Source organism: Propithecus coquereli, unplaced genomic scaffold, assembly GCF_000956105.1.
Source record: "Propithecus coquereli isolate 6110/MARCELLA unplaced genomic scaffold, Pcoq_1.0 Scaffold54, whole genome shotgun sequence".
Classification (NCBI taxonomy): domain Eukaryota; kingdom Metazoa; phylum Chordata; class Mammalia; order Primates; family Indriidae; genus Propithecus; species Propithecus coquereli.
Window position 1 is genome coordinate 5,632,246 of NW_012151285.1, and position 19,411 is coordinate 5,651,656.

Sequence of the window (19,411 nt, forward strand, 5' to 3'; positions counted from 1 at the left end):
CTGATTATAATTTTGAAACTATTTTATATACAGTGAGTCCTCAATCAATATCATCCATTAGTAGGTTCTTCGAAACTACAATTTTAAGAGAAACAACAAATAACAAAACTAAGTTTTTTCTCATCAGCTTTATAACGTAACAATGTTCAACAAGACAATGTTAAGTGAGAACCTGCTGTACATCATTTTGCTTAAAGTTGCAGTTTCCAAGAACCTACTGACGACGTTAAATGCGGACTTACTGTATATCTTAGGATAAAGCAAATAGGAAATATACTAACATAATTGAAGCCAAGATTTTCCCTGCAAGTGATAAGAGATAAAACAAATACATAAAAGAAGCAAAGACAAAAGCTCTACACTGCTAAATTTGAACTGGAAATATCTACATAAACTCATGATTTCTAATATACTTTTTACTTTCATTTACTGATGCTTGATATATACGCTGAATGCACTCATGATCATACACACACACACACACACACACACACACACACGTATCTTTCCTAGTTCTGTCCACTGAAAGGGCCCAGAAGGAGTAACACTCCACCAACAGGTATGCTTTCCAAAGTCCGGTATCTGGAAAAAGAAACCAGGGAGTTTTGGAGAAATGGGTGATTCCAAATCTTGGAACAAGAGAAGTAAAAGGTGAGTCTATGACAGGTGCTAGATGGCACAGAAGCTCTAATGGGGTAATGTTGACAGGACAGCAGCTGGCTTAAAGGGGCTCTCCCCGGCCAAATTTGAAAAAAAGTCAACATCAAAAAGACTAATGCCTATTATTGATTCTAACAAACTGAACCCAAAAAAGTTAACCCCATGAGCCACAGTGACACCACAGGGCAGTAGGAGGGAGAGAAAAGAAGAAGGAAGAAAAAAAATCTTTTTTTTTTTTTTTCTGAAACAGTCTTGCTCTGTTACCCTGGCTAGAGTGCAGTGGCGTCATCATAGTTCACTGTAACCTCAAACTTCTGGGCTCAAATGATCCTCCTGCCTCAGCCTCCCAGGTAGCTGGGATTACAAGGGTGCTCCACCATGCTGAGGCAATTTTTCTATTTTTAGTAGAAACGGGGTCTCGTTCTTGCTCAGGCTTCTCTTGAACTCCTGAGCTCAAGCCATCCTTTGGCCTTGGCTTCCCAGAGTGCTAGGATTACAGACATGAGCCACCAGCCACTGCACCTGGCCAAAAATCCTTTTTAAAGAGGAATGCCAAATAATAAATGTAAGAGGAATGAAAGAATTAGAAAAATTACTATTTTGTAACCCCCATGGCAAAGGACACTGGCATACGCTAAAAGCCAAAGGATGTGGGAGTACTGAGGAAAAACAGTCACAAAGTGCCTAAGCAACACTTCACAAGTCACTAAGCAATTCACAAGGGTGAAAAATATAGCTTTGAAAATGAAGAAATCTGGCTATTTCCACCAACCTACATGGGATCACCGTGACACTGTGTGTCTCCCCAGGTGACACAATATGAAAGACAACACTCATGAATGTTTAGTCTCAAACTACTCAAACATTTCCAGTTTACATGCAATAAGGGAATGGAGAAATGAGTTAAATAAAGCCATGGGGAAACAATCGATATTAAAAATGGAACATTTTCTGAAAAATTTGGTTTGGACTCTTTGAAAAGTTATTGTCATTAAAAAAATGAGAGGACTTATTCTAGATTAAGAGACTGAAAACGCTTAACCAAATATGTGATGATTGAAAAAAAAATCTATGAAAGATATTTTGCGAAAAGACAATTTGAATAAGAACCAGATATAATATTTACAATGTACTGATTTTCTCAAGTGTAATAAAGATATTGGTCTTATACAAAAATGTCTATTTTTAGAATATGCATGTTTAATTAAGCATTTACGGATGAAGTGTCATAATATGGTGGCTTTAAAATGATTTAGAAAATAAAAGCAGAGCAAGAGAACCAGAGAACGAAAAGATAGAAAAATATCAGGACAGGAAGGGACAGTGAGAGGTCAAGATCAACCTAGTGGGGTCAGAAAAAGACCAAGACTAACTGACAGAGGCACAGAGACACCGCGATGAACTAACAGGCACAGAGGGACAGATAAATCGAGGAAGAGACCTGGCCAGAGAGAGACAGGGCAGAAAGAAAGAGACCAAGACAGAGAAATAAATCTGGCAAAATGTCAATAATTGTTGAATCTAAACAGAGAGTAATTGTTTACTGTACCCTTCATTCAACTTTTCTGAAAGCTTGAAATTTTTAGAATGGAGCAGAGGGTGGTGAGACAAAGCCACTTAAGTCTAACTCCCTAGGTAGGAGACTGTAAGTGAGGACTATGTCTTACTCACTTGTGATCTCCTGGTACCAAGCACAACACTTAACATGTAGTGACCAGCAGACACTTCTAGGAAGAATAATCACTTTTATTTAAAATACAACTAGTATTTATTGAGCCCTTACTATGGGCTGGGCAGTACAAAAGCTTTGCATCGCTGATCTCATCCGATACTTGCATCAGCCCTGAGGTAGGTATTATTCCCATCCCCATATTAGCAATGAGGGAATGTGGGTACTGGAGGTTAAGCAATTTCCCCAGGCCACAGAGCTACTTTCAGTGGCCAGGCAGGCTTTCTAGTCATTAGTCTCCAAAGCCTCCACCTGACCTCTGTGCTCTAGAGCGTGAGTTCTCAGAATTTAATGTACATTACATCTCCCTTGGAGGCTTGTATAAAATGCATGCTCTGGGCCCCTCCCACAGGTCGGGGATGGGACTAAGGAATGTCCATCTGTAAGGGGCACCCCCAGATAACTGATGCCCATAGTACACAGACCACATTTCAGGAAACGTTGCCCAAGGGCAACACAGAATGACAGAGGTCAGGTTCCAGAAGGGCCATCAGAGTTTCTTTTGGTGGAGCGGTCAGTAAAATGTGACTGGTTGTGGACAGAATACATTTATTTTAAATAAAACATAATCTTCACCACAAACACAAACCACTAAGGACAGGTGAGACTGTTTTACTTCTGTCCCATCATAATGGACAAGGGTAATGAAACAAATTGGTGTCTGAACACCTCAACCCGAAGCTCAAGAGCTTTGTGAATATTCTGATCACTTGTAAGTTGATATCATAACAACATTGGATTCCAAGAGAAATACATTTTAGTGTTAATATTTTTTTTTCTTTAAAAAGCAAGATTCCCTTCATTTCAGGGTTACATTTGAGGCCAAAATAGTTATCAGAAACATGTATATTTTCTAATTTATGAATTAATCTCCCAGAAAAGAATAAACTTAGACCTTATAAAGAATGCTATATAGCTAAGACCTTTGTAAGCCAAACACCTTAACAGAAGTTCAATGATTGTTCAACTTTGTTCAAAGACCTTGTATTTATCAGTTTAAAAAGTCATGTTTTATTGGCTTGTACATTATGCATATTTAATCCTTATAGTAAAAGCAGTTCTGAATCAATGTCTAACCTCTAATATACTATAAAATTCAAAATAAATACTAAAGTCAATACTATCAATTTATCCACCAAATACACACTTTTTTTCGAAGGTTCTATTAGACTCCGATAGAACTTCTTGATGAGAAATTTATATTTATTGAATGCAAAATAACATCTTCCTGTGACTTTCTCAGCACAATGAGACTATAAAAGTGTCCTTTATACATGACTACTGACTCACTTTGCAAACATTTTAGAATGATTATTCTAGTGTAATCAAAATTTTTTTCATGTCCTGATCCATCCACAGTCTGTTATGATATTACTCTCAGAGTTAGTTGCAAAAAGTTTTAAGATTTCTCTCTAGGAAAACAGGCAGCCAATAGCCAAAGACCAAAGCGTACTAAAATATGGAGGCCTCTGTCTGATGTTACCAGACCCGGGCAATAAATACTGTAAGTTTATTCATATGTTAAATCCAATTAGTCATTCACTATATGCAAATGACTGTTTAATTATGAAACAAACAATTTCCCTTAAATAGGTTTGCTAAAAGACTACGAAAACTGGGAACACTGCCTGTCTACTGGCCATGACCAAAAAGTAACATCTCAATGATATTTAAATATTTATATTACATATAGATACATATATTCACATTCCTCTGTATTCTCAACCCTCCGTGCTACTAAATACAAAACTGTGACTGTAACTCCTCTTGGTGTTCTTTTACAAAGGATAACATCCATTACATCACCCAATAACCAGGGTCCCAGTACACTTCTTAATACAATAAATATCTTAAGCATCAAATTCTTTTAATTCTAGAAGGGTCAGCTTTCTTATTCTTATTAGCTAATAAGTAGCACATTTTCTGCTTATTTTGTCTGAGAAAGACATCCGTGGCAGAATGGAAATCTGCAATGTGCCCCTCACTCTGCAACTAGAGTTTGCCACTGTAACTGAGAGCAGTGTGAAGACCGAGTCAGGAGCTCAAGGAAGCTGAAACACACAGCAAGTCCCTCTGATACAAAAATTCCAAAATGACTTCTCTGGGGTTATTTCGGAAGGGGTCGGAGAGTGAACGAAGCTCAGATTGGCCCCTATCTGTGTACAGCAGACCCCTGCCAGGCTGTCTGCTCTGCCTTCCCAGAAAGGACTCTTCTTAGCTCTTCTGCTATTTTGTCCCTGCACTCTAGGGACAGAAGAGGACAACAGAGTCTGATTAGGCTAATAAAATGCTAGGAATTTAGAACCGACTAAAATTGTTGTCTCTATCTGGATGAGTCCCTGCAGGAGAGTGAAACTACTCAGGAGTTGTACAGCAGCCACTCTTCCCATACACACCTGGGAGCACACAGCCACTCTGTGGGTGGAGGGCAAAGCAGGTGCAGAGATGAGCTGAGAGAGAAGAGTCCCTGAGTTCCTAGCAGTCTTCCACTTTCTTGTTCCATGCTATTTATGAGGCCTGGCTCCATTCTCTAGCTTCTCAATGAGACACACCTATCTCCTTACAACAAATTCATTCATTCAAGAGTCTGTCTCTTGAAGCCAGAGAGTCCAAATTAATACAATAGGTAAACAGGGTACTAACCAACTCTGATTTTTGGTTTCATTAAAAACTGCTAAAAAACCAAATATTACTTTGTATTGAAAATTAATCAAAAGTTATTCCACTGACCATATGAAAGGAACCTTATTACTATAAGAGTGAAAGCCAAACCCAGAATTCACAGTTTAGGTAGAAATACTAGGAAGGAAGCCAATTAAGAAAGAGAAAACTGGAAACTGATGATAATAATATAGCAATAATAATAAACATGCAATATTTATTGAGTACTTACTATGGTGCCAGGCACTGTTCTAAGTTCTTTAGATATATTAACTCACTTAATCCTCAAAATGAGCACCTACTCCATAATGTAGGAACTAATATTATCCTATTTTTTCAGATGAGAAACCTGAGTCATAGAGAAATTAAATAGCCTGCCCAAAGTTACTAAGTGTCTAATTCAGAAGCCCACAATTTTAGTCTCTCTCACTTCTCTCTTATAATGCAAAGGAACAGGGGTCAGAGAGCCCAAAGAAAGTTAGCAAGGCCTTTTAGCCTAGATAATTGAAATTTAGTAAAAATACCAATAATCCAGCAATCCAATGTCTGACTTCAATCAAAAAATATAAATAAACCATTTGAACGAGGAATTAGTGTAGTTCTAAAGGATAACAGCTACTCTTGAATGTATTTGTTTAGTATCCATTTATAAAGTAAATTACTAATGAAAGCCTCGTTTCTTTTTATTTGTGTTTGCTTTTAGGAGAGTAAGATAACTGGATAAACTCTGACAGCTATAAATGACAACTAGTTGAGGGGAAAGACTGAACTATCAGAAGCAGAACTAAGAACTCAAGTAGTACAATTTTTGTAGACTTCAAATAGCTTCACATAATCCCACAGTAGAAAAAGCATCTGTGTGTTACCGTACAGAATAACTAAAACTCAAAATGCCATACTCTGTCCAAAGGCAGGTAAGCATTTGATTCAAAGCTGGATAATAAGAAAGAACACCAGTGCTTAAAGGTATGGCTGATACTCCAAAACCACTGAGTAAATACTACGGAATTCATAACTTTTCCTTTTTAGTCCTAACGATTTTAATTCATCAGCAATATCACACAAATTATTTTTATAACTCTCATGCCTCCATTTGTGAAACACGTGGTTCCTCCTTTATCTTGTCTTTTTATAGTTACACTTCATCTTTTTACATAACGTATACGTACATTATATAAATAATAGTTGCCTTTCAATTTTTCTTGAAGGCATAAAAAGGCGCAAGTTTTTCTAAATTGTTGCTGTTTAATTGCCATTCATAGCAAGAATCTTCATGCTTGAAAATTTGCTACAATCACACTTTAAACTTTCACCAGTAAGTCACAAAGACATAAAACTGAATATTCAAGGAATGCTGTTACTACTTCTAGGCTGCTGCCCCGCTGTCTTTCACCGTATTTTACCCTCGGCAGGCCTGCGCTATCACAGCCGTCCTTTTCCACACAATGCTTCCTTCCACCAACCACCAGGGGAAAAGGGAAGCAGGGGAGTAAACTAACCCATTCTTCAGTCAATTTGTGTTTTGATGCTGGAATAGAAAATAGGATTCAATAAGCAGGCATGATTCTCCCTTATGATCTCATGAGATATTAAAATTTTCAGTTCATATCACCGTATCTTATTTTCCCTTAGGAAAGATCCTGGCTGATGTGTTTGTTGTGGTATCAGCCAAAATAAGTTACTCTTCAGTTGATTTAAACTAACATTTGGAATATTAGCATTTATAGACACCAAATATATCACAAGAGACATTAAGGTGATTTATAATTTCTTTAACCTTTACTCAACCACTAAGGATTAGGTAGATAATAAAATCCTTAATTTGAAAATCTTTTTACAAAAGCACCCAGAAATAGTTCAAGTTATATATCATTGTATATCATGCTAAAAATGTTAAATACTTATGGAAGTAAAATTTGTCCATGAAAATCCTACTTTATTTCCTAATCTTTCTGAAAATGCCATATAATTTTTCCTAAATTGTTAATTGATACATATTAAAATTAATATGTAATTGAGCATTATATCTGACCTAGGAATTTAAATAGTTAATTCCTCTACAAAACAAGAGAGTGGTAGAATTTAAATAATAACAAGAAACTTGTCCACTTAACCAGTTTCTCTATTTCTGATTCAAGGTTCTGTATGCAGTCAAGTTTTCTCTTGCGACAGCGCTGTGCAGCAATTCTGTTTTTACTTCTTCTTCGAATATCATGGATACAATCCAGTTGTTCTGGAGTCAGCTTGTGCATTTTCAACAAGGACTGAAAATCGTTTCGAGAGAGTGAAATTATCCGTTGTGCATTGAATGGCAGTTTTACCTAGAATGTAAAATAAACATTAGTAATTATTGCTGTAATTATACTTTTGTAATTATACCTTAAATCTAAGAAGATGAAGATGTATGTCTAAGCTTTTCACAGAACTTTAGATTAAAAAAAGGCCTCTATTCCCAATTTCTATACAATCCATTATAATAAAAACTGATAATATACTTAGTATTTCTGGTCTATTTCAGAAGATAATTAAGCAGATATTTTTCAGCAAATCAAACATATTAACACAAGCATTAACATATTTAAAATGGAAAGACAGAATTTAAGTTATTTTAGTATTAAATGTTAATACCCCACAGATGTTTTTACAACCTAAAAGTAAAATCTATTTTATTCTTTGAATATTACTATGCAGCACTGATTTAATACTGGTATAATTATGCTAGTAATTTCTAAAGCATTTCAGAAAATTTTTCTGTCAAGAAAATGGTAGCCTCACATAACTCATTTTAAAAGCTATACATTTCACTTGCCAATGCAGAAAAGGTTAGAAAAGTCTTATGAATATTTTAAAGACATTTTCAACACATTTACATTTGGAGAGAGGAGAAGATAACTTTTTAAAAAATAATAAAATTGTGGAAGTTTCATTATATTAATTATCAAAAATGCAAAGGAAACATTGCTCAGTCTGGCAACCTACTTAGCTTGCCTTTCAAGTTTACAGGAATTACACAAAATGTTTTAAATTGAAAAATGTTCTATTTTTAACATTCTTTTCATAGTAATTCCAAATGCTACATTTATAAATGTCATAAAAATGTATAGCTATAACCACATATACATATTAGTTCTTAAATTAAATCGCCAATCCACCTCCTTCAAACCTATGTCATCTAACAGATACAAAACCAAAGAATGCTAAAGAATAGGTTGTGGAGAAACTGGAATCTTTGCATACTGTTGGTGGGAAAATGGTATAGCTGCTATGAAAAACGGTATGGAAGTTCCTCAAAAAATTAAAAATGTAACCACTGTATGATCCAGCAATCTCACTCCTATTTATCCAAAAAAATTGAAATCAGGATCTCAAAGGGATATCTGCACTCCTAGATTCGCTGCAGCACTATTCATAAAAGCCAAAATATAGAAACAATCTAATGTCCCTGAGATGGATGAATGGATAAAGAAATTGTGGTGGATGTATAAACAAATACTATTCAGCCTTATAAAAAGGAGGAAATCCTGCCATTTGCTACAATATAGATGAACTTGAATGGCATTATCCTAAGCAAAATAAGCCAAACGCAGGTGAGTAAATCCTACATGGTCCCACTTACACGAAGTATCTAAAATAGTCAAACTCATAGAAACAGGGAGTAGAAAAGTAGTTGCCAGGGGCTGGGCAGAGGGGAAAATGCGGAATTGCTATCCAATGGGTAAAGTTTTAGTTACACAAGATGAGTAAACTCTAAAGATCTGCTGTACAACATTGTGCCTATATTTTACAACACTGTATTGTACACTTACAAGTTTGTTATGAGGGTAGATCTCATATTAAGTGTTGTTATACAATATAAAATAAATCCTAAGAAAAGGCAAAAATGCAATGGGTAAAATAGGAAAGTAATTTATAAAAAAGAAAGTGTAAACTGTAACTCTAAAAATTCAACCCCTGAAAAGTAAACAAAATCATATTAAGAAAAAAATTGTTTTAAATAGTATTTTTTAAAATAACAGAACCCTATTATTACTGGATTTATAGTAATATTCTACAAACAGCAGCTATCAAATATAAACTTTTATACACGGAGTACACAGATCAAGCCTGGTATGATTAATATATTAATCATGATGATTAATATGTTACATGATATGATTAATATCATACCAGCTACACGTAACTCATGCTAAATTATTAAAACATTCATTAAACTAACATCTGAAATGGCTAAGGGGGGGGGGAATTAATGACCATGAAAAACCTAGGTCCAAAAAATTTCATTAGAAGCTACATTCCTACAACTAGTCACTGCTAAACCACTGCTCAGTGACTAGTTCCAGGTCTAGAGATCCTTGTGGCAATGAACTGAATATGTGCTGCATTTTTCCAGGAGTTATCATGTAATGACCACAGAATCATTATTCTTTTTTCTCCTGGGACATGGCATTTGATTTAAACAGTGAAATGGCCCACGTGAGAACACAGCCAATGTGTGAACCTACTCCATGGTTAATATAAATATGCCTACTTAAAATACATGAACACACAAAGTGCTTCAAATTTCATCTCTCTCTTTTGGTATTTATCACACACTCTTGTAATTAACTGCATATGAGTTTCCTCCTCCCTCCCTGGGCCTGCTCATAGCCCTAGTGATACAAAGAGAGCTGACCCAAAGTAAATCCCAATTAGTGGCTGTTAAAACAATAAATTAAGAACATACTCCTGCTCACCTCACATTCTTGTTCTCTGGCTGAACAGGACTCGCTGTCTCCCTCTGTGTCCGTCTCAGAGTCATCTCCCAAGCTAATTACACAAGCATACGGACAAGGTTCCTGCGGGGGTCCTGAAACATAATCATCGTTTCCAATCTCCAAACTGCCTGAACAGCCTTCGGTACTCAGAGTACTTATAAAAGGGCAGTTGACAGAACTCAACGTTGTAAAAGTCCTCTGACCTGGCTCTGGGCTCTCACTGATCCTGATCCCTAACCAGGGACACTCTGACCGTTTCTGTGAGTAGATCTGTTCTGAGCCATCTTTGGCCACAGCAGGTGACAACTGTGTTTGGCAAGGAGACTCCGTGCTGCAAATGTCACTCCAGAAGCCTTTTGCGAGGTGTTCTGCCACTTCGCGTTCCACACTACTCCGATCGCTCGAGGCAAGGCTACTGTCTTCCCTGGGGCCCGAGTCAGATTTCAGATGTAAACCTTGACTGTCACCAAACGTTTTATCTTCTTGAACATCTGTGCCTGACAAAGGCTTTTCTGTCAACACTGTTGTGTTTTGCATACCAGTAAAGTCACCATATTGGTCATATGTGTGTAAAAGAGACAGAGAATACAGTCCATGAGGGTCTGTGGAAGAACTGTAGGGGAAAGGAGTCACTTCTGGTTTTTCAGTTGGGCAGTGAGAAGCAGGATCTTTCTTCTTTGTTTCTTCAGGTTCCATTGCCAATTTACTTTCTTCGCATTTTAAAACCACCTGCAAATCTGCACACTCCTGGGCCCCTTCCAGGCATTCACTTTCAGATGTCTCATTTGGCTGCACAGAAGCATGAGCATCTTTGACAGTGGATTCCACAGTGCGGACTCTGTCAGTTCCAAATGCTTTCTGGAATTTTCTGTATTTGGGGCATAAAGATGGCAAAGCTAGAGCAGCGTCCTTTTCTAAGCACATGGATTCATATGTTTGACTGGCACTGTCTTGTAGAGGAGGCGATGCTTTTGCATTTCCTTGAGACCTGCGTAGTTTACACTGAGGAGTCTGAACATTTTTGTTTTCCAGAAATTCCTCCACTTCATCAATTTCTAGATCCCTCTGGTCCAAAAGTGAAAATTTAAGGTCTGTTTTCTGACAGTGTGACGGAAAGCATTTTTTTCTTGGGCATTCTGGCTGGTCTGCAGTGGAGTCCAAAAACTTAAATTTGAGAAACTGAAAGCAGGATTCCTCAATATTATGCACACTTAAAAATTCCACACACTTGCACACTTCATCCACATTGTCTTTACTTAAAATCAGTTTAGCAGTGTAGGCAAACTGAATTAAAGGTTCAAATCCTTTAACTGTCACCTGTTAATATACAAAATAAAAACAAACACATCATTTGAAAGCCGTCTAGTAGGTAAAAAGAAGAGAAGTAAAGGGGAATAGAGAGATGTATAACTTACTTGTGATAATTATAAAATACATGTTTTAATTTGATAAGAAAAAATGTTCTCCTAGGCAACATAAAACTAAGGGAGCCTGGAAAAGCATGCTCATCACACCGTGTTTACTGGAAACCCTCCACTTTATAGATTCCACTCTCAATTGCACATGAATTATGGTTTACTCACATGAAGTAAAGACATAGGACATTACCACAATGTTCCCATGTTAGCAGAAACAAACCATCTATGAAATACAGCAGGATGGTCACAACTTGCTACACACATAGTAAGCTACCAGGTGTTTGTTACTAGTCCAGCCCAATAACTCCAACTGCTACAAAGTATGAAAGAATTTTTAAGGATAAAAAATAATACACATAAAGCACTTACAAGGAAGTCCTGACCCATGGTAAATGCACAGTAAATGGTAACTATTATCTTTAGCTCATGCCAAAGATTTCCAATAATAAAATATTAAGATTCAGGTTTTAAAAAGCAATCTAAGTGAAGTTTTAAAAATCATTCCTCATTACTACTCAGTAAAAATTCATGGACTCTAGGTAACAAAATCTTTAAGCAGAAACGCCCATTTACATTAAACCTGCTTCTGCAAACTGAGGGGCAAATGGAAACTGCTTGAAGTACAGAGAAAGCCTTACACTAGGTTAAAAACACAAAACGAATTTTAATTCACTGAATTCCTATAAGAATGATCAAGATATCATTGATATTTGTGACATTAAAAACATGTTCAGCCAAGGCGGGAGGATCGCTTGAAGTCAGGAGTTCAAGACCAGCCTGAGCAAGAGGGAGACCCCATCTCTACTAAAAATAGAAAAAAATTAGACGGGTGTGGTGGTGTGTGCCTGTAGTCCCGGCTACTTTTGAAGCTGAGGTAGAAGGACCTCTTAAGCCCAGGAGTTTGAGGTTGCTGTGAGCTAGGCTGACGCCATAGCACTTTAGCCCAGGGAACAGAGCGAGACTCTGTCTCAAAAAAAAAAAAAAAAAAAAAACCATGCTCAGCTATGAGTATTTAACTAACTTTTAAATGGTTAAAATAAAAAATAGTGACACCACCAAACGCTGGTGAGAACAAAGAGAAGTTGGATCACTCACACATTGGCAGCAAGAACATAAAAGCAATTGCGCTCCCTGGTCTTTTAACCCAGAAAAATAAAAACTCATTCACACAAAAACCTGCATACAAATGTTCACAGCAACTTTATTTGTAATAGCCCAAAACCAGAGTCAGCCTGATTTCCTTCAATAGGTGAAAGTTTAAAAAAAAAAAAAACTGGTAATATGAAATATACTCAGCAATAAAAAGAAACTATTGATATGCACAACTTGGAAAATCTCAGGAAAGTGGAAAAAAGTCAATCCCAAAAGGTCACATACTGTGTGATTCCATTTAAATAACATTTTTGGAAATGACAAAACTTTACAAGAGGAGGACAGATCAGTGGTCGCCAGAGGTTAGGGACAGAAGAGGGTAAGGCGATAGGGATGGAGGATGGCAAGGAGGAAGGTGTGGTTATAAAACACCACCACAAGGGATCTTTCCATGTTAGAACTGTTCAGTAGCTTAACTGGTGGTAGACACACAAACCTTCACAGGGGATAAAACTGTATAGAACTTACACACACGGAAATTAGTACAAGTAAAATTGGGGCAATCTGAATACTGTGGGTGGACTGTATCAACTTCAATACCCTGTTTGTAATACTATATTGTCATTTTGCAAAATGTTACTATTGGGGGACACTGGCAAAGTGTAAAAGGGAATTCTCCACGTTATTTCTTATAGCTGTCCGTGAATTTACAACTATCTCAATAAAATTTTCAAATAAAAAATTTTTAAAGTAAGTTAAAATGTCCTAAAAAGGCCTTTAACACAGTAAGTTACACAATATTTTCAATTAATCACTATGATAAAACACTTCAAATATTTGAAAACTGATGATTTACAATTCAAATTAGAATGAATAACTAGATACATGCATGCACACACCTTTCCTCCCAAACCCATGACTCAAACTTTGCTTTACTTGGAAAGTCTCATGAAATCATTTGAAAATATGACCCCTAATAAGCATATCTCCATTATGATACGTTATTTCTTTCTTTTTTAAAATAATCACTACTCTATAGGTTGGCCCTTTTTTTTTTTTTTTTTTTTTTGCCATTTTCTTGATACTGAACCATTCACTCTGACATCTGTCATGGAAAAGACAATCTATCTGTTCCCAAAACTGTGCCTACAATTTCATAGAAGTATGCATAGCCAGCAACAAGCTAAACTGTAGGCACAGTTTATTGAGTTGTATCCAACAGGGCACATCCTACATCTACCTGTGGACCTGTCGTACCCAAAGAAGTTCTAAATATTTCATATTCCTCTTAACAACTTCTATTTGTGTCCCAATACCAAAGGCTTGACACTCTTAGTTTTAGTAAGAGTTAGTGTAACCATCATGCATCTGCCCAAGAGAGAAGTCTCTCAGAGGTAGGACATTAACAAAGACACCAACATTTATGAACATGCCAGGGGAAAATAGTATGTAAAACTAAAGTTCTATAAATATGACACAAAACCATTTCTTTTTTCTATAATACATAAAGACAATCTCAAAAAAAGAAGAATGGGGAGAAAAAAAGAACACTTACAGAGCATCTACTTTTCATGGGGGAATGTACGTTTTATAGAACCCTAAAACTAGTTATAGTTGGGGATGACAGGAAAAGGTTCACAGGGAGAGAATGTCTCACATGGCCTCTCCAAGCTGTGACCTTTCCAAATGTCTATAATCCACTGTGTGTGCCCTCATTTGGTCATTTTATCAAAAATAACATAAGTGGGTCAAGTTATTCAACTGCTCAATAAATATTTTTAACTAACACCCAAAATTAATGATTTTATAAGGAAATGGGTTGCTACAGAACCTGTAAAATACTCCTCAGCCACCTGTCAAGGATACTGTAGTTTTAACTTCATAAACCGTAAGAAACTTAGTTAAGTAAAATTAAATTAAAATCACCAGAAACACCGCCCTCTTACCTCTTCTGGTAGAGTAATGTTAAGCTCCACATCAGCCTGGCCTACGATTCTCGAGTGGAAGTAGCTGCTGCATGCCGCCAGCACGGACCGGTGGGCGCGGAATCGCTGGCCCTCCACGAAGACAGTGACGTCGCACAGCACGTTTTTCTTCCTCTGGTCATTGAGGCTGAGCAAGACGTTGGTGCTGTGCACAGAAGACTCATAGGCAAAAACTGAGTTCTCACTCAGCGACATTCTGCATAACAAATGGTATCCAAGGAAGTTCAGCGGAAAGCATGCTTCTAATTGTCATCAACCTGCAAAGACACATGCAATATTTCACTTAAATAAATTTTTGCTTTAAAATGTTTTAAAAAATGCCAAATTGGGAAATATAAATTAAAATACATACTCATCGCTGAAATAAAAATGAAAATAAAATCTTCCAGAGGAACAACCTAGAAGCATTTATTCACTATACTTCATTTAAATAGGTTCTGGACAGCAGTTTTTCTAACTAATTCTGGGGAAAGTTTCCTGGTGTGAGGGAGAGAAGAACTTTCTGAACCAAGTATTTCACGGCTCTCTGAAAGTGAGACACTTCACACTGAGAAAACACTATGAGCAAACAGATGAGGCCAGGAAATTTCTGGGTGGCATCCCAACCCTGTTGCTTTAAGACAGTGTGGGAGGAGGAGAGGAAGTCCCCAGAGGTACCACTTTGGGATGAGACTGAACAGGAGAACAGGCATGTGGCATTCCACATTCTCCTTGCCCCATTCCCCAACATCTGACAGACAGTGGGTGGGTTTAGCGCTTTACAATAAAGGATGCCATTCTATAAAAGGTAAAGTTCCTCCAACACAAAGAAGAAAATGACTCAAATTTGTCAGTCCAGATCTTGGTAATGAGTCTTTTTATACATTAAGTTTTACTTTATGACACAAATATAGGCAACAAGTAAAACTATAATACTTCCTCCTTAAGAGCATAGTTTAACATACGTAGAAACATTTGGTTTTCCCAAAGTGCTAAAACATAAGAGAAAGTTATTAAAAATTCATATTTTTTAAATACATATTAACATGCCTCCAAACATTTTTTTGATCACATACACACTACTGGCAAAAAACGGGGGGGCACCCCCAATACATGTATGCTTATCTGTTTTCTTCATACATGTACTACTATTCTGATATATATGTTCTGAAACACAGAGAAGTTGAAAGAGGTTAAAAGAGTTGTTCTAATATTTTCTTTCGGGCCCCCAACGCCTGTGGTGAGCACCCCGGGTGTGTGGATCCCACTGTGGCGATCACACGGACGGAGGACGATAAGCTCCTCAGGGCATCATCCCTGAACCATTTACTTCGGCTCTTCTGACGCCTTACTCACTGCCTGAAACATGGGAGGCCCTCAAATGGTCAGTGAATGAGTAAATGTTACTGTTTTCAGATCCACTACCCTCCAGAAAAAAATGAAAGGAGAAACAAGGACTACTAAAGTTCAGACACACCACGCCCAAATCACCGGTGAATTCCACCTCAAAGATAGGCTTAGTTTCAAACACATGAAATGCATCTAAAAATCCTCTGCTTCTTAGTGTTTATTTTTAAAGTCCTCAATATAACTGAAATGTTAAAAAACAGTCGATGAAAATAAAATCTCTCATCATGTGGCCAAAATTTACCTAAGGTTAAGCATCACAATTTGTTATTTACTGATTAAGCATACCACAGGAAATCACTGGTGACTTCAAAATTAAAACTACAACTAATTCAACTTTTGGGCTGTGCCCATATAAAAGAGCAGTAAATTCCTTTTAGCAATTGGTATTAATATTTTAGTTATCAACACAAGGAATTAGTGTTAGGGATAATAGGGGAAACTATCATTCAAAGAAAATTACATATCTTCTGTAGATAGTACCACACTGCCATCTTCTTTCTCCAAGACCGTACACCCTGTCCAAAGCACAGTGGCCTCCCTAGCCAAGCCAGACTTCACCACTGACCACCTGCCCTCCTGTGTCCCTGAGCCCAAGATCCCAGTCTCCTTATTCCTTCCTGGCATCTGGCTGGCAAACCCTTAAAACTATACTACTCTCACTTTTACATCTCTCATCATTCTGCTGAACACAGCACACCAGGAAAAAACAAACAAAAAAAAAAACTATGAAAACATGCAGACTGGTATAACTATAAACTTATGGTGTACAATCTCAGGATCTCAGCACTGTTCATCAATTTTTTCGTATGTCCCTGTCTCCTGTTTTCCACAATTGTTTTCCAGCTTGCCACCTTTCTCCTCAATCAGCATCTCTCCCAGTAGACCACAAAAACTAGAACCCAACCTCAAAAAAAGTCCCTCCTCCCACCTCCACCAGGTTCTCGCTTCTGTTGAGAACAATCCATAATGCCTTCTCTTGATCCCATATCGTCCTTGCTTCTCTGGGATCCAAGACCTTCTCTTACCACCCTCTCTCATATGTACCCAGCCTCTCCCACTAGGCTGGCTCCTTTCCATAGTTTTTGCTCATAAATGTGTTTGAGTCTCTCCAGAGACTATCCTTAAAAACAAACAAACAAACAACAAAAAAAACCCACTAACAGTAAGTATTTATTAAGCTCTAATTTTGCACGAGCTAAGTGCTAGATAACAGTTTATCTCACCTACTCCTCACAACCACCCTGGGATACTCTTCTATCATCCCAATTTTACAGATGAGGAAACCAAGGTTCAATGAGAAGTATCTTGGCCAACAACAAAAGACCAAAAAGACAAAGGGGAATGCCTATCGAGTATTTTTAACTACTCCATCATTCTGTCTCCAGTTAGTGTTAGCTGAGTGCACAGTATCGAGACCCACTATAGTAATGTGGGGAGCTGGCTATTACTAAAAGGTTATGCTTAAGAATGAGGAAATGAACCTCACAGAAAGCCAGAAACAAAAGAATTGGACCTGAGCTTGAGAAAGAGAAGTACTCTGGGCCTTGGACACTGGGACTCAAAGATTCTTCGGATCCCAAGGTGACTCCAGTATAAACAATTCCCATACCTTCACTCCAGAGCTGCTGGTAGCCCACCTACATGTGTTTGTGACTTGCTGCTTCTCATCCTGCTACCAGGTGACTCACTACTCTACTCACCTTCAATTCCAAAGAGAGCCTTTATTCTTGGCTCAACATCCACTTACGCAGTTTTTAGTAACAGATCACCTCACGGGTTCACAGCCAGCTTACAGATTTGCTGCTCTTGGGCAAGATGCCAATCCCAAGTCCTATGAGCTGCAGGTGGGAGAAACTAGAAAATCAGGTGGTAAAACAGCCACCAAGGAGAGCCCGTCTCGAGTGGACTGAGCGAGGCGTGCACCATGATCGATGCTATCTGGGGCTCCTACGTTCAATCTCTCACTGAGTCCTGCTGCCTCTGCCTCTTAATGCTGAGGACCTTTTCTCTCCATATGCACTGGCACAATTCTAGCCCAAGCCATTATCAGCTCCTGCCTGGACAAATGCCATTTAGCCTTTTGCAATGGCTCACACGCTCACAAATGTATAAATATAGTTACATAAAATAAAAAGTGAAATCAAGTTTCACTTATGAATATTTTACAAGAGTACTTTGCATGTAATAAAGATATTTACCACTCTATTTAAATTTAAAAAGAATACCAGTTGTGATCCATTTAATTTCAAGTCCCACTAATGGCCCATCACCTCATGCATTAAAAACTAAGGGCCCAGTGGCTAACAGCTAGGGATTTACGATCTTACACTGTCTGGGTTCAAATCCCAGCTGCCACTTACTAGCTCTATGACCCTGGCCAAGTTGCTTAACCTTGCTGTATCTCACTTCCCTCATCTATAAAATAGGGATAACATCACCTCACTTGGATGTTGTGGAGTTTACATGAGATTAAGAGGGAAAAGGGTTTAGTACGGTGCTTGGCCTATAGCAAATAATAAACATTAGCTATTAATGATAACAATATTAACGAAAGCCTTATGCCCCTCAAGCCCCCTTGATTCCCTCCAATTTATTCTCTCCACATCAAAGGGATTCCTCCCTTACTGAAAACCTGTGATATCTTCCAAATTACTTATGATCACTTCAAAATCCTTAACATGTCCTCAAGACCTGTGTGGTCAGGTTTTCTACCTATTAACCCAGGCTTACCTCAAGCTGCTGTCTCCCTCCCTTCCTGCTTCCAAGGCACCACACTCCTATGATCTCAGAACCTTTGCATATCCTGTGCCCAACACCTAGACATCTACTTTTCAACTGGGTAACACCTCACCTTTTAGTTCTCAACTTAAATATCACAACCTTGCCTCTGCCATATCCCAAGCATAAAATAATAGAGCTGCAGTCCCCAACACTCGGTTCGTGGCCTTGTTAGGAATCTGGCCGCCACTACCACCTGAGCCCCCCAACATTCCCCTCCACACCCCGCCCCCCCAGTCTGTGGAAAAACTGTCTTTCATGAAGATTAGGAACCAGGCCACACAGCAGGAGGTGTGCAGCAGATGAGCGGAGCTTCATGTGTATTTACAACCGCACCCTATCACTGGCATCACTTCCTGAGCTCCACCTACCCGCCACCCACCCCCCTGCGGAAAAACTGTCTTCCATGAAACAGGTCCCTGATGCCAAAAAGGTTGGGGACCACTGTAGAATATCTGGTCCAATACAGGTACTTGCTGCTGAATGAACTTGTCATTTTTAATACAATTCCAAAACCCCAAGATCAGCTAAATCTTCTTCCACACACAGCCCATTCAGCTATTCCAATATATACGAAACGACATCATGGAGCCAAGCACTCAGAGAAAAGTTCTTAAATAGCTTTTCCAGAGCTACTACGGGCAAAAGGGAGCTCCAACTCATCCATCTGGGAGCTAGAAACATACCTGTGAGACAACTGGCCAAAGAAAAGTTAATGGTTGGTTGGGAACTATAAACACTGCCCAAACAACCAACTTTTGGGAATGAAGATGCATCGACCATGGCTCTCATTAGCATGGGGCACTACAGATGGTGTTCTTTTCAGTTTCCTAATTCTAATTCCTAAGTGGTCAGAATCCATTTTTGCCCAGTAACTTGACTATGCAACAACACCAGGTAAGAATGGCACACATCCTTCTACTGTCCATCAGGCACCTTCTAACT

At 38.1% G+C, this 19,411-nt stretch overlaps 1 protein-coding gene across 3 annotated transcripts in view; it reads right to left on the bottom strand.

The window, feature by feature from the left end:
* The window catches only part of BACH1 (BTB and CNC homology 1, basic leucine zipper transcription factor 1), a 57,016-nt gene that overhangs the window by 9,652 nt on the left and 27,953 nt on the right, over positions 1 to 19,411 (bottom strand). For 2 of the 3 annotated variants that reach the window (XM_012657414.1, XM_012657413.1), the window contains exons 2-4: positions 14,261 to 14,556; positions 9,784 to 11,121; positions 7,165 to 7,371 (exon numbers count right to left, since the gene is read on the bottom strand). In XM_012657414.1, coding sequence (XP_012512868.1) covers positions 7,165 to 7,371; positions 9,784 to 11,121; positions 14,261 to 14,494 — 1,779 coding nt within the window. In that variant the 5' untranslated portion in view covers positions 14,495 to 14,556. Of the gene's footprint in view, positions 1 to 7,164; positions 7,372 to 9,783; positions 11,122 to 14,260; positions 14,575 to 19,411 lie in introns of those variants that run through there. The other variant, XM_012657415.1, reaches the window with a different exon arrangement.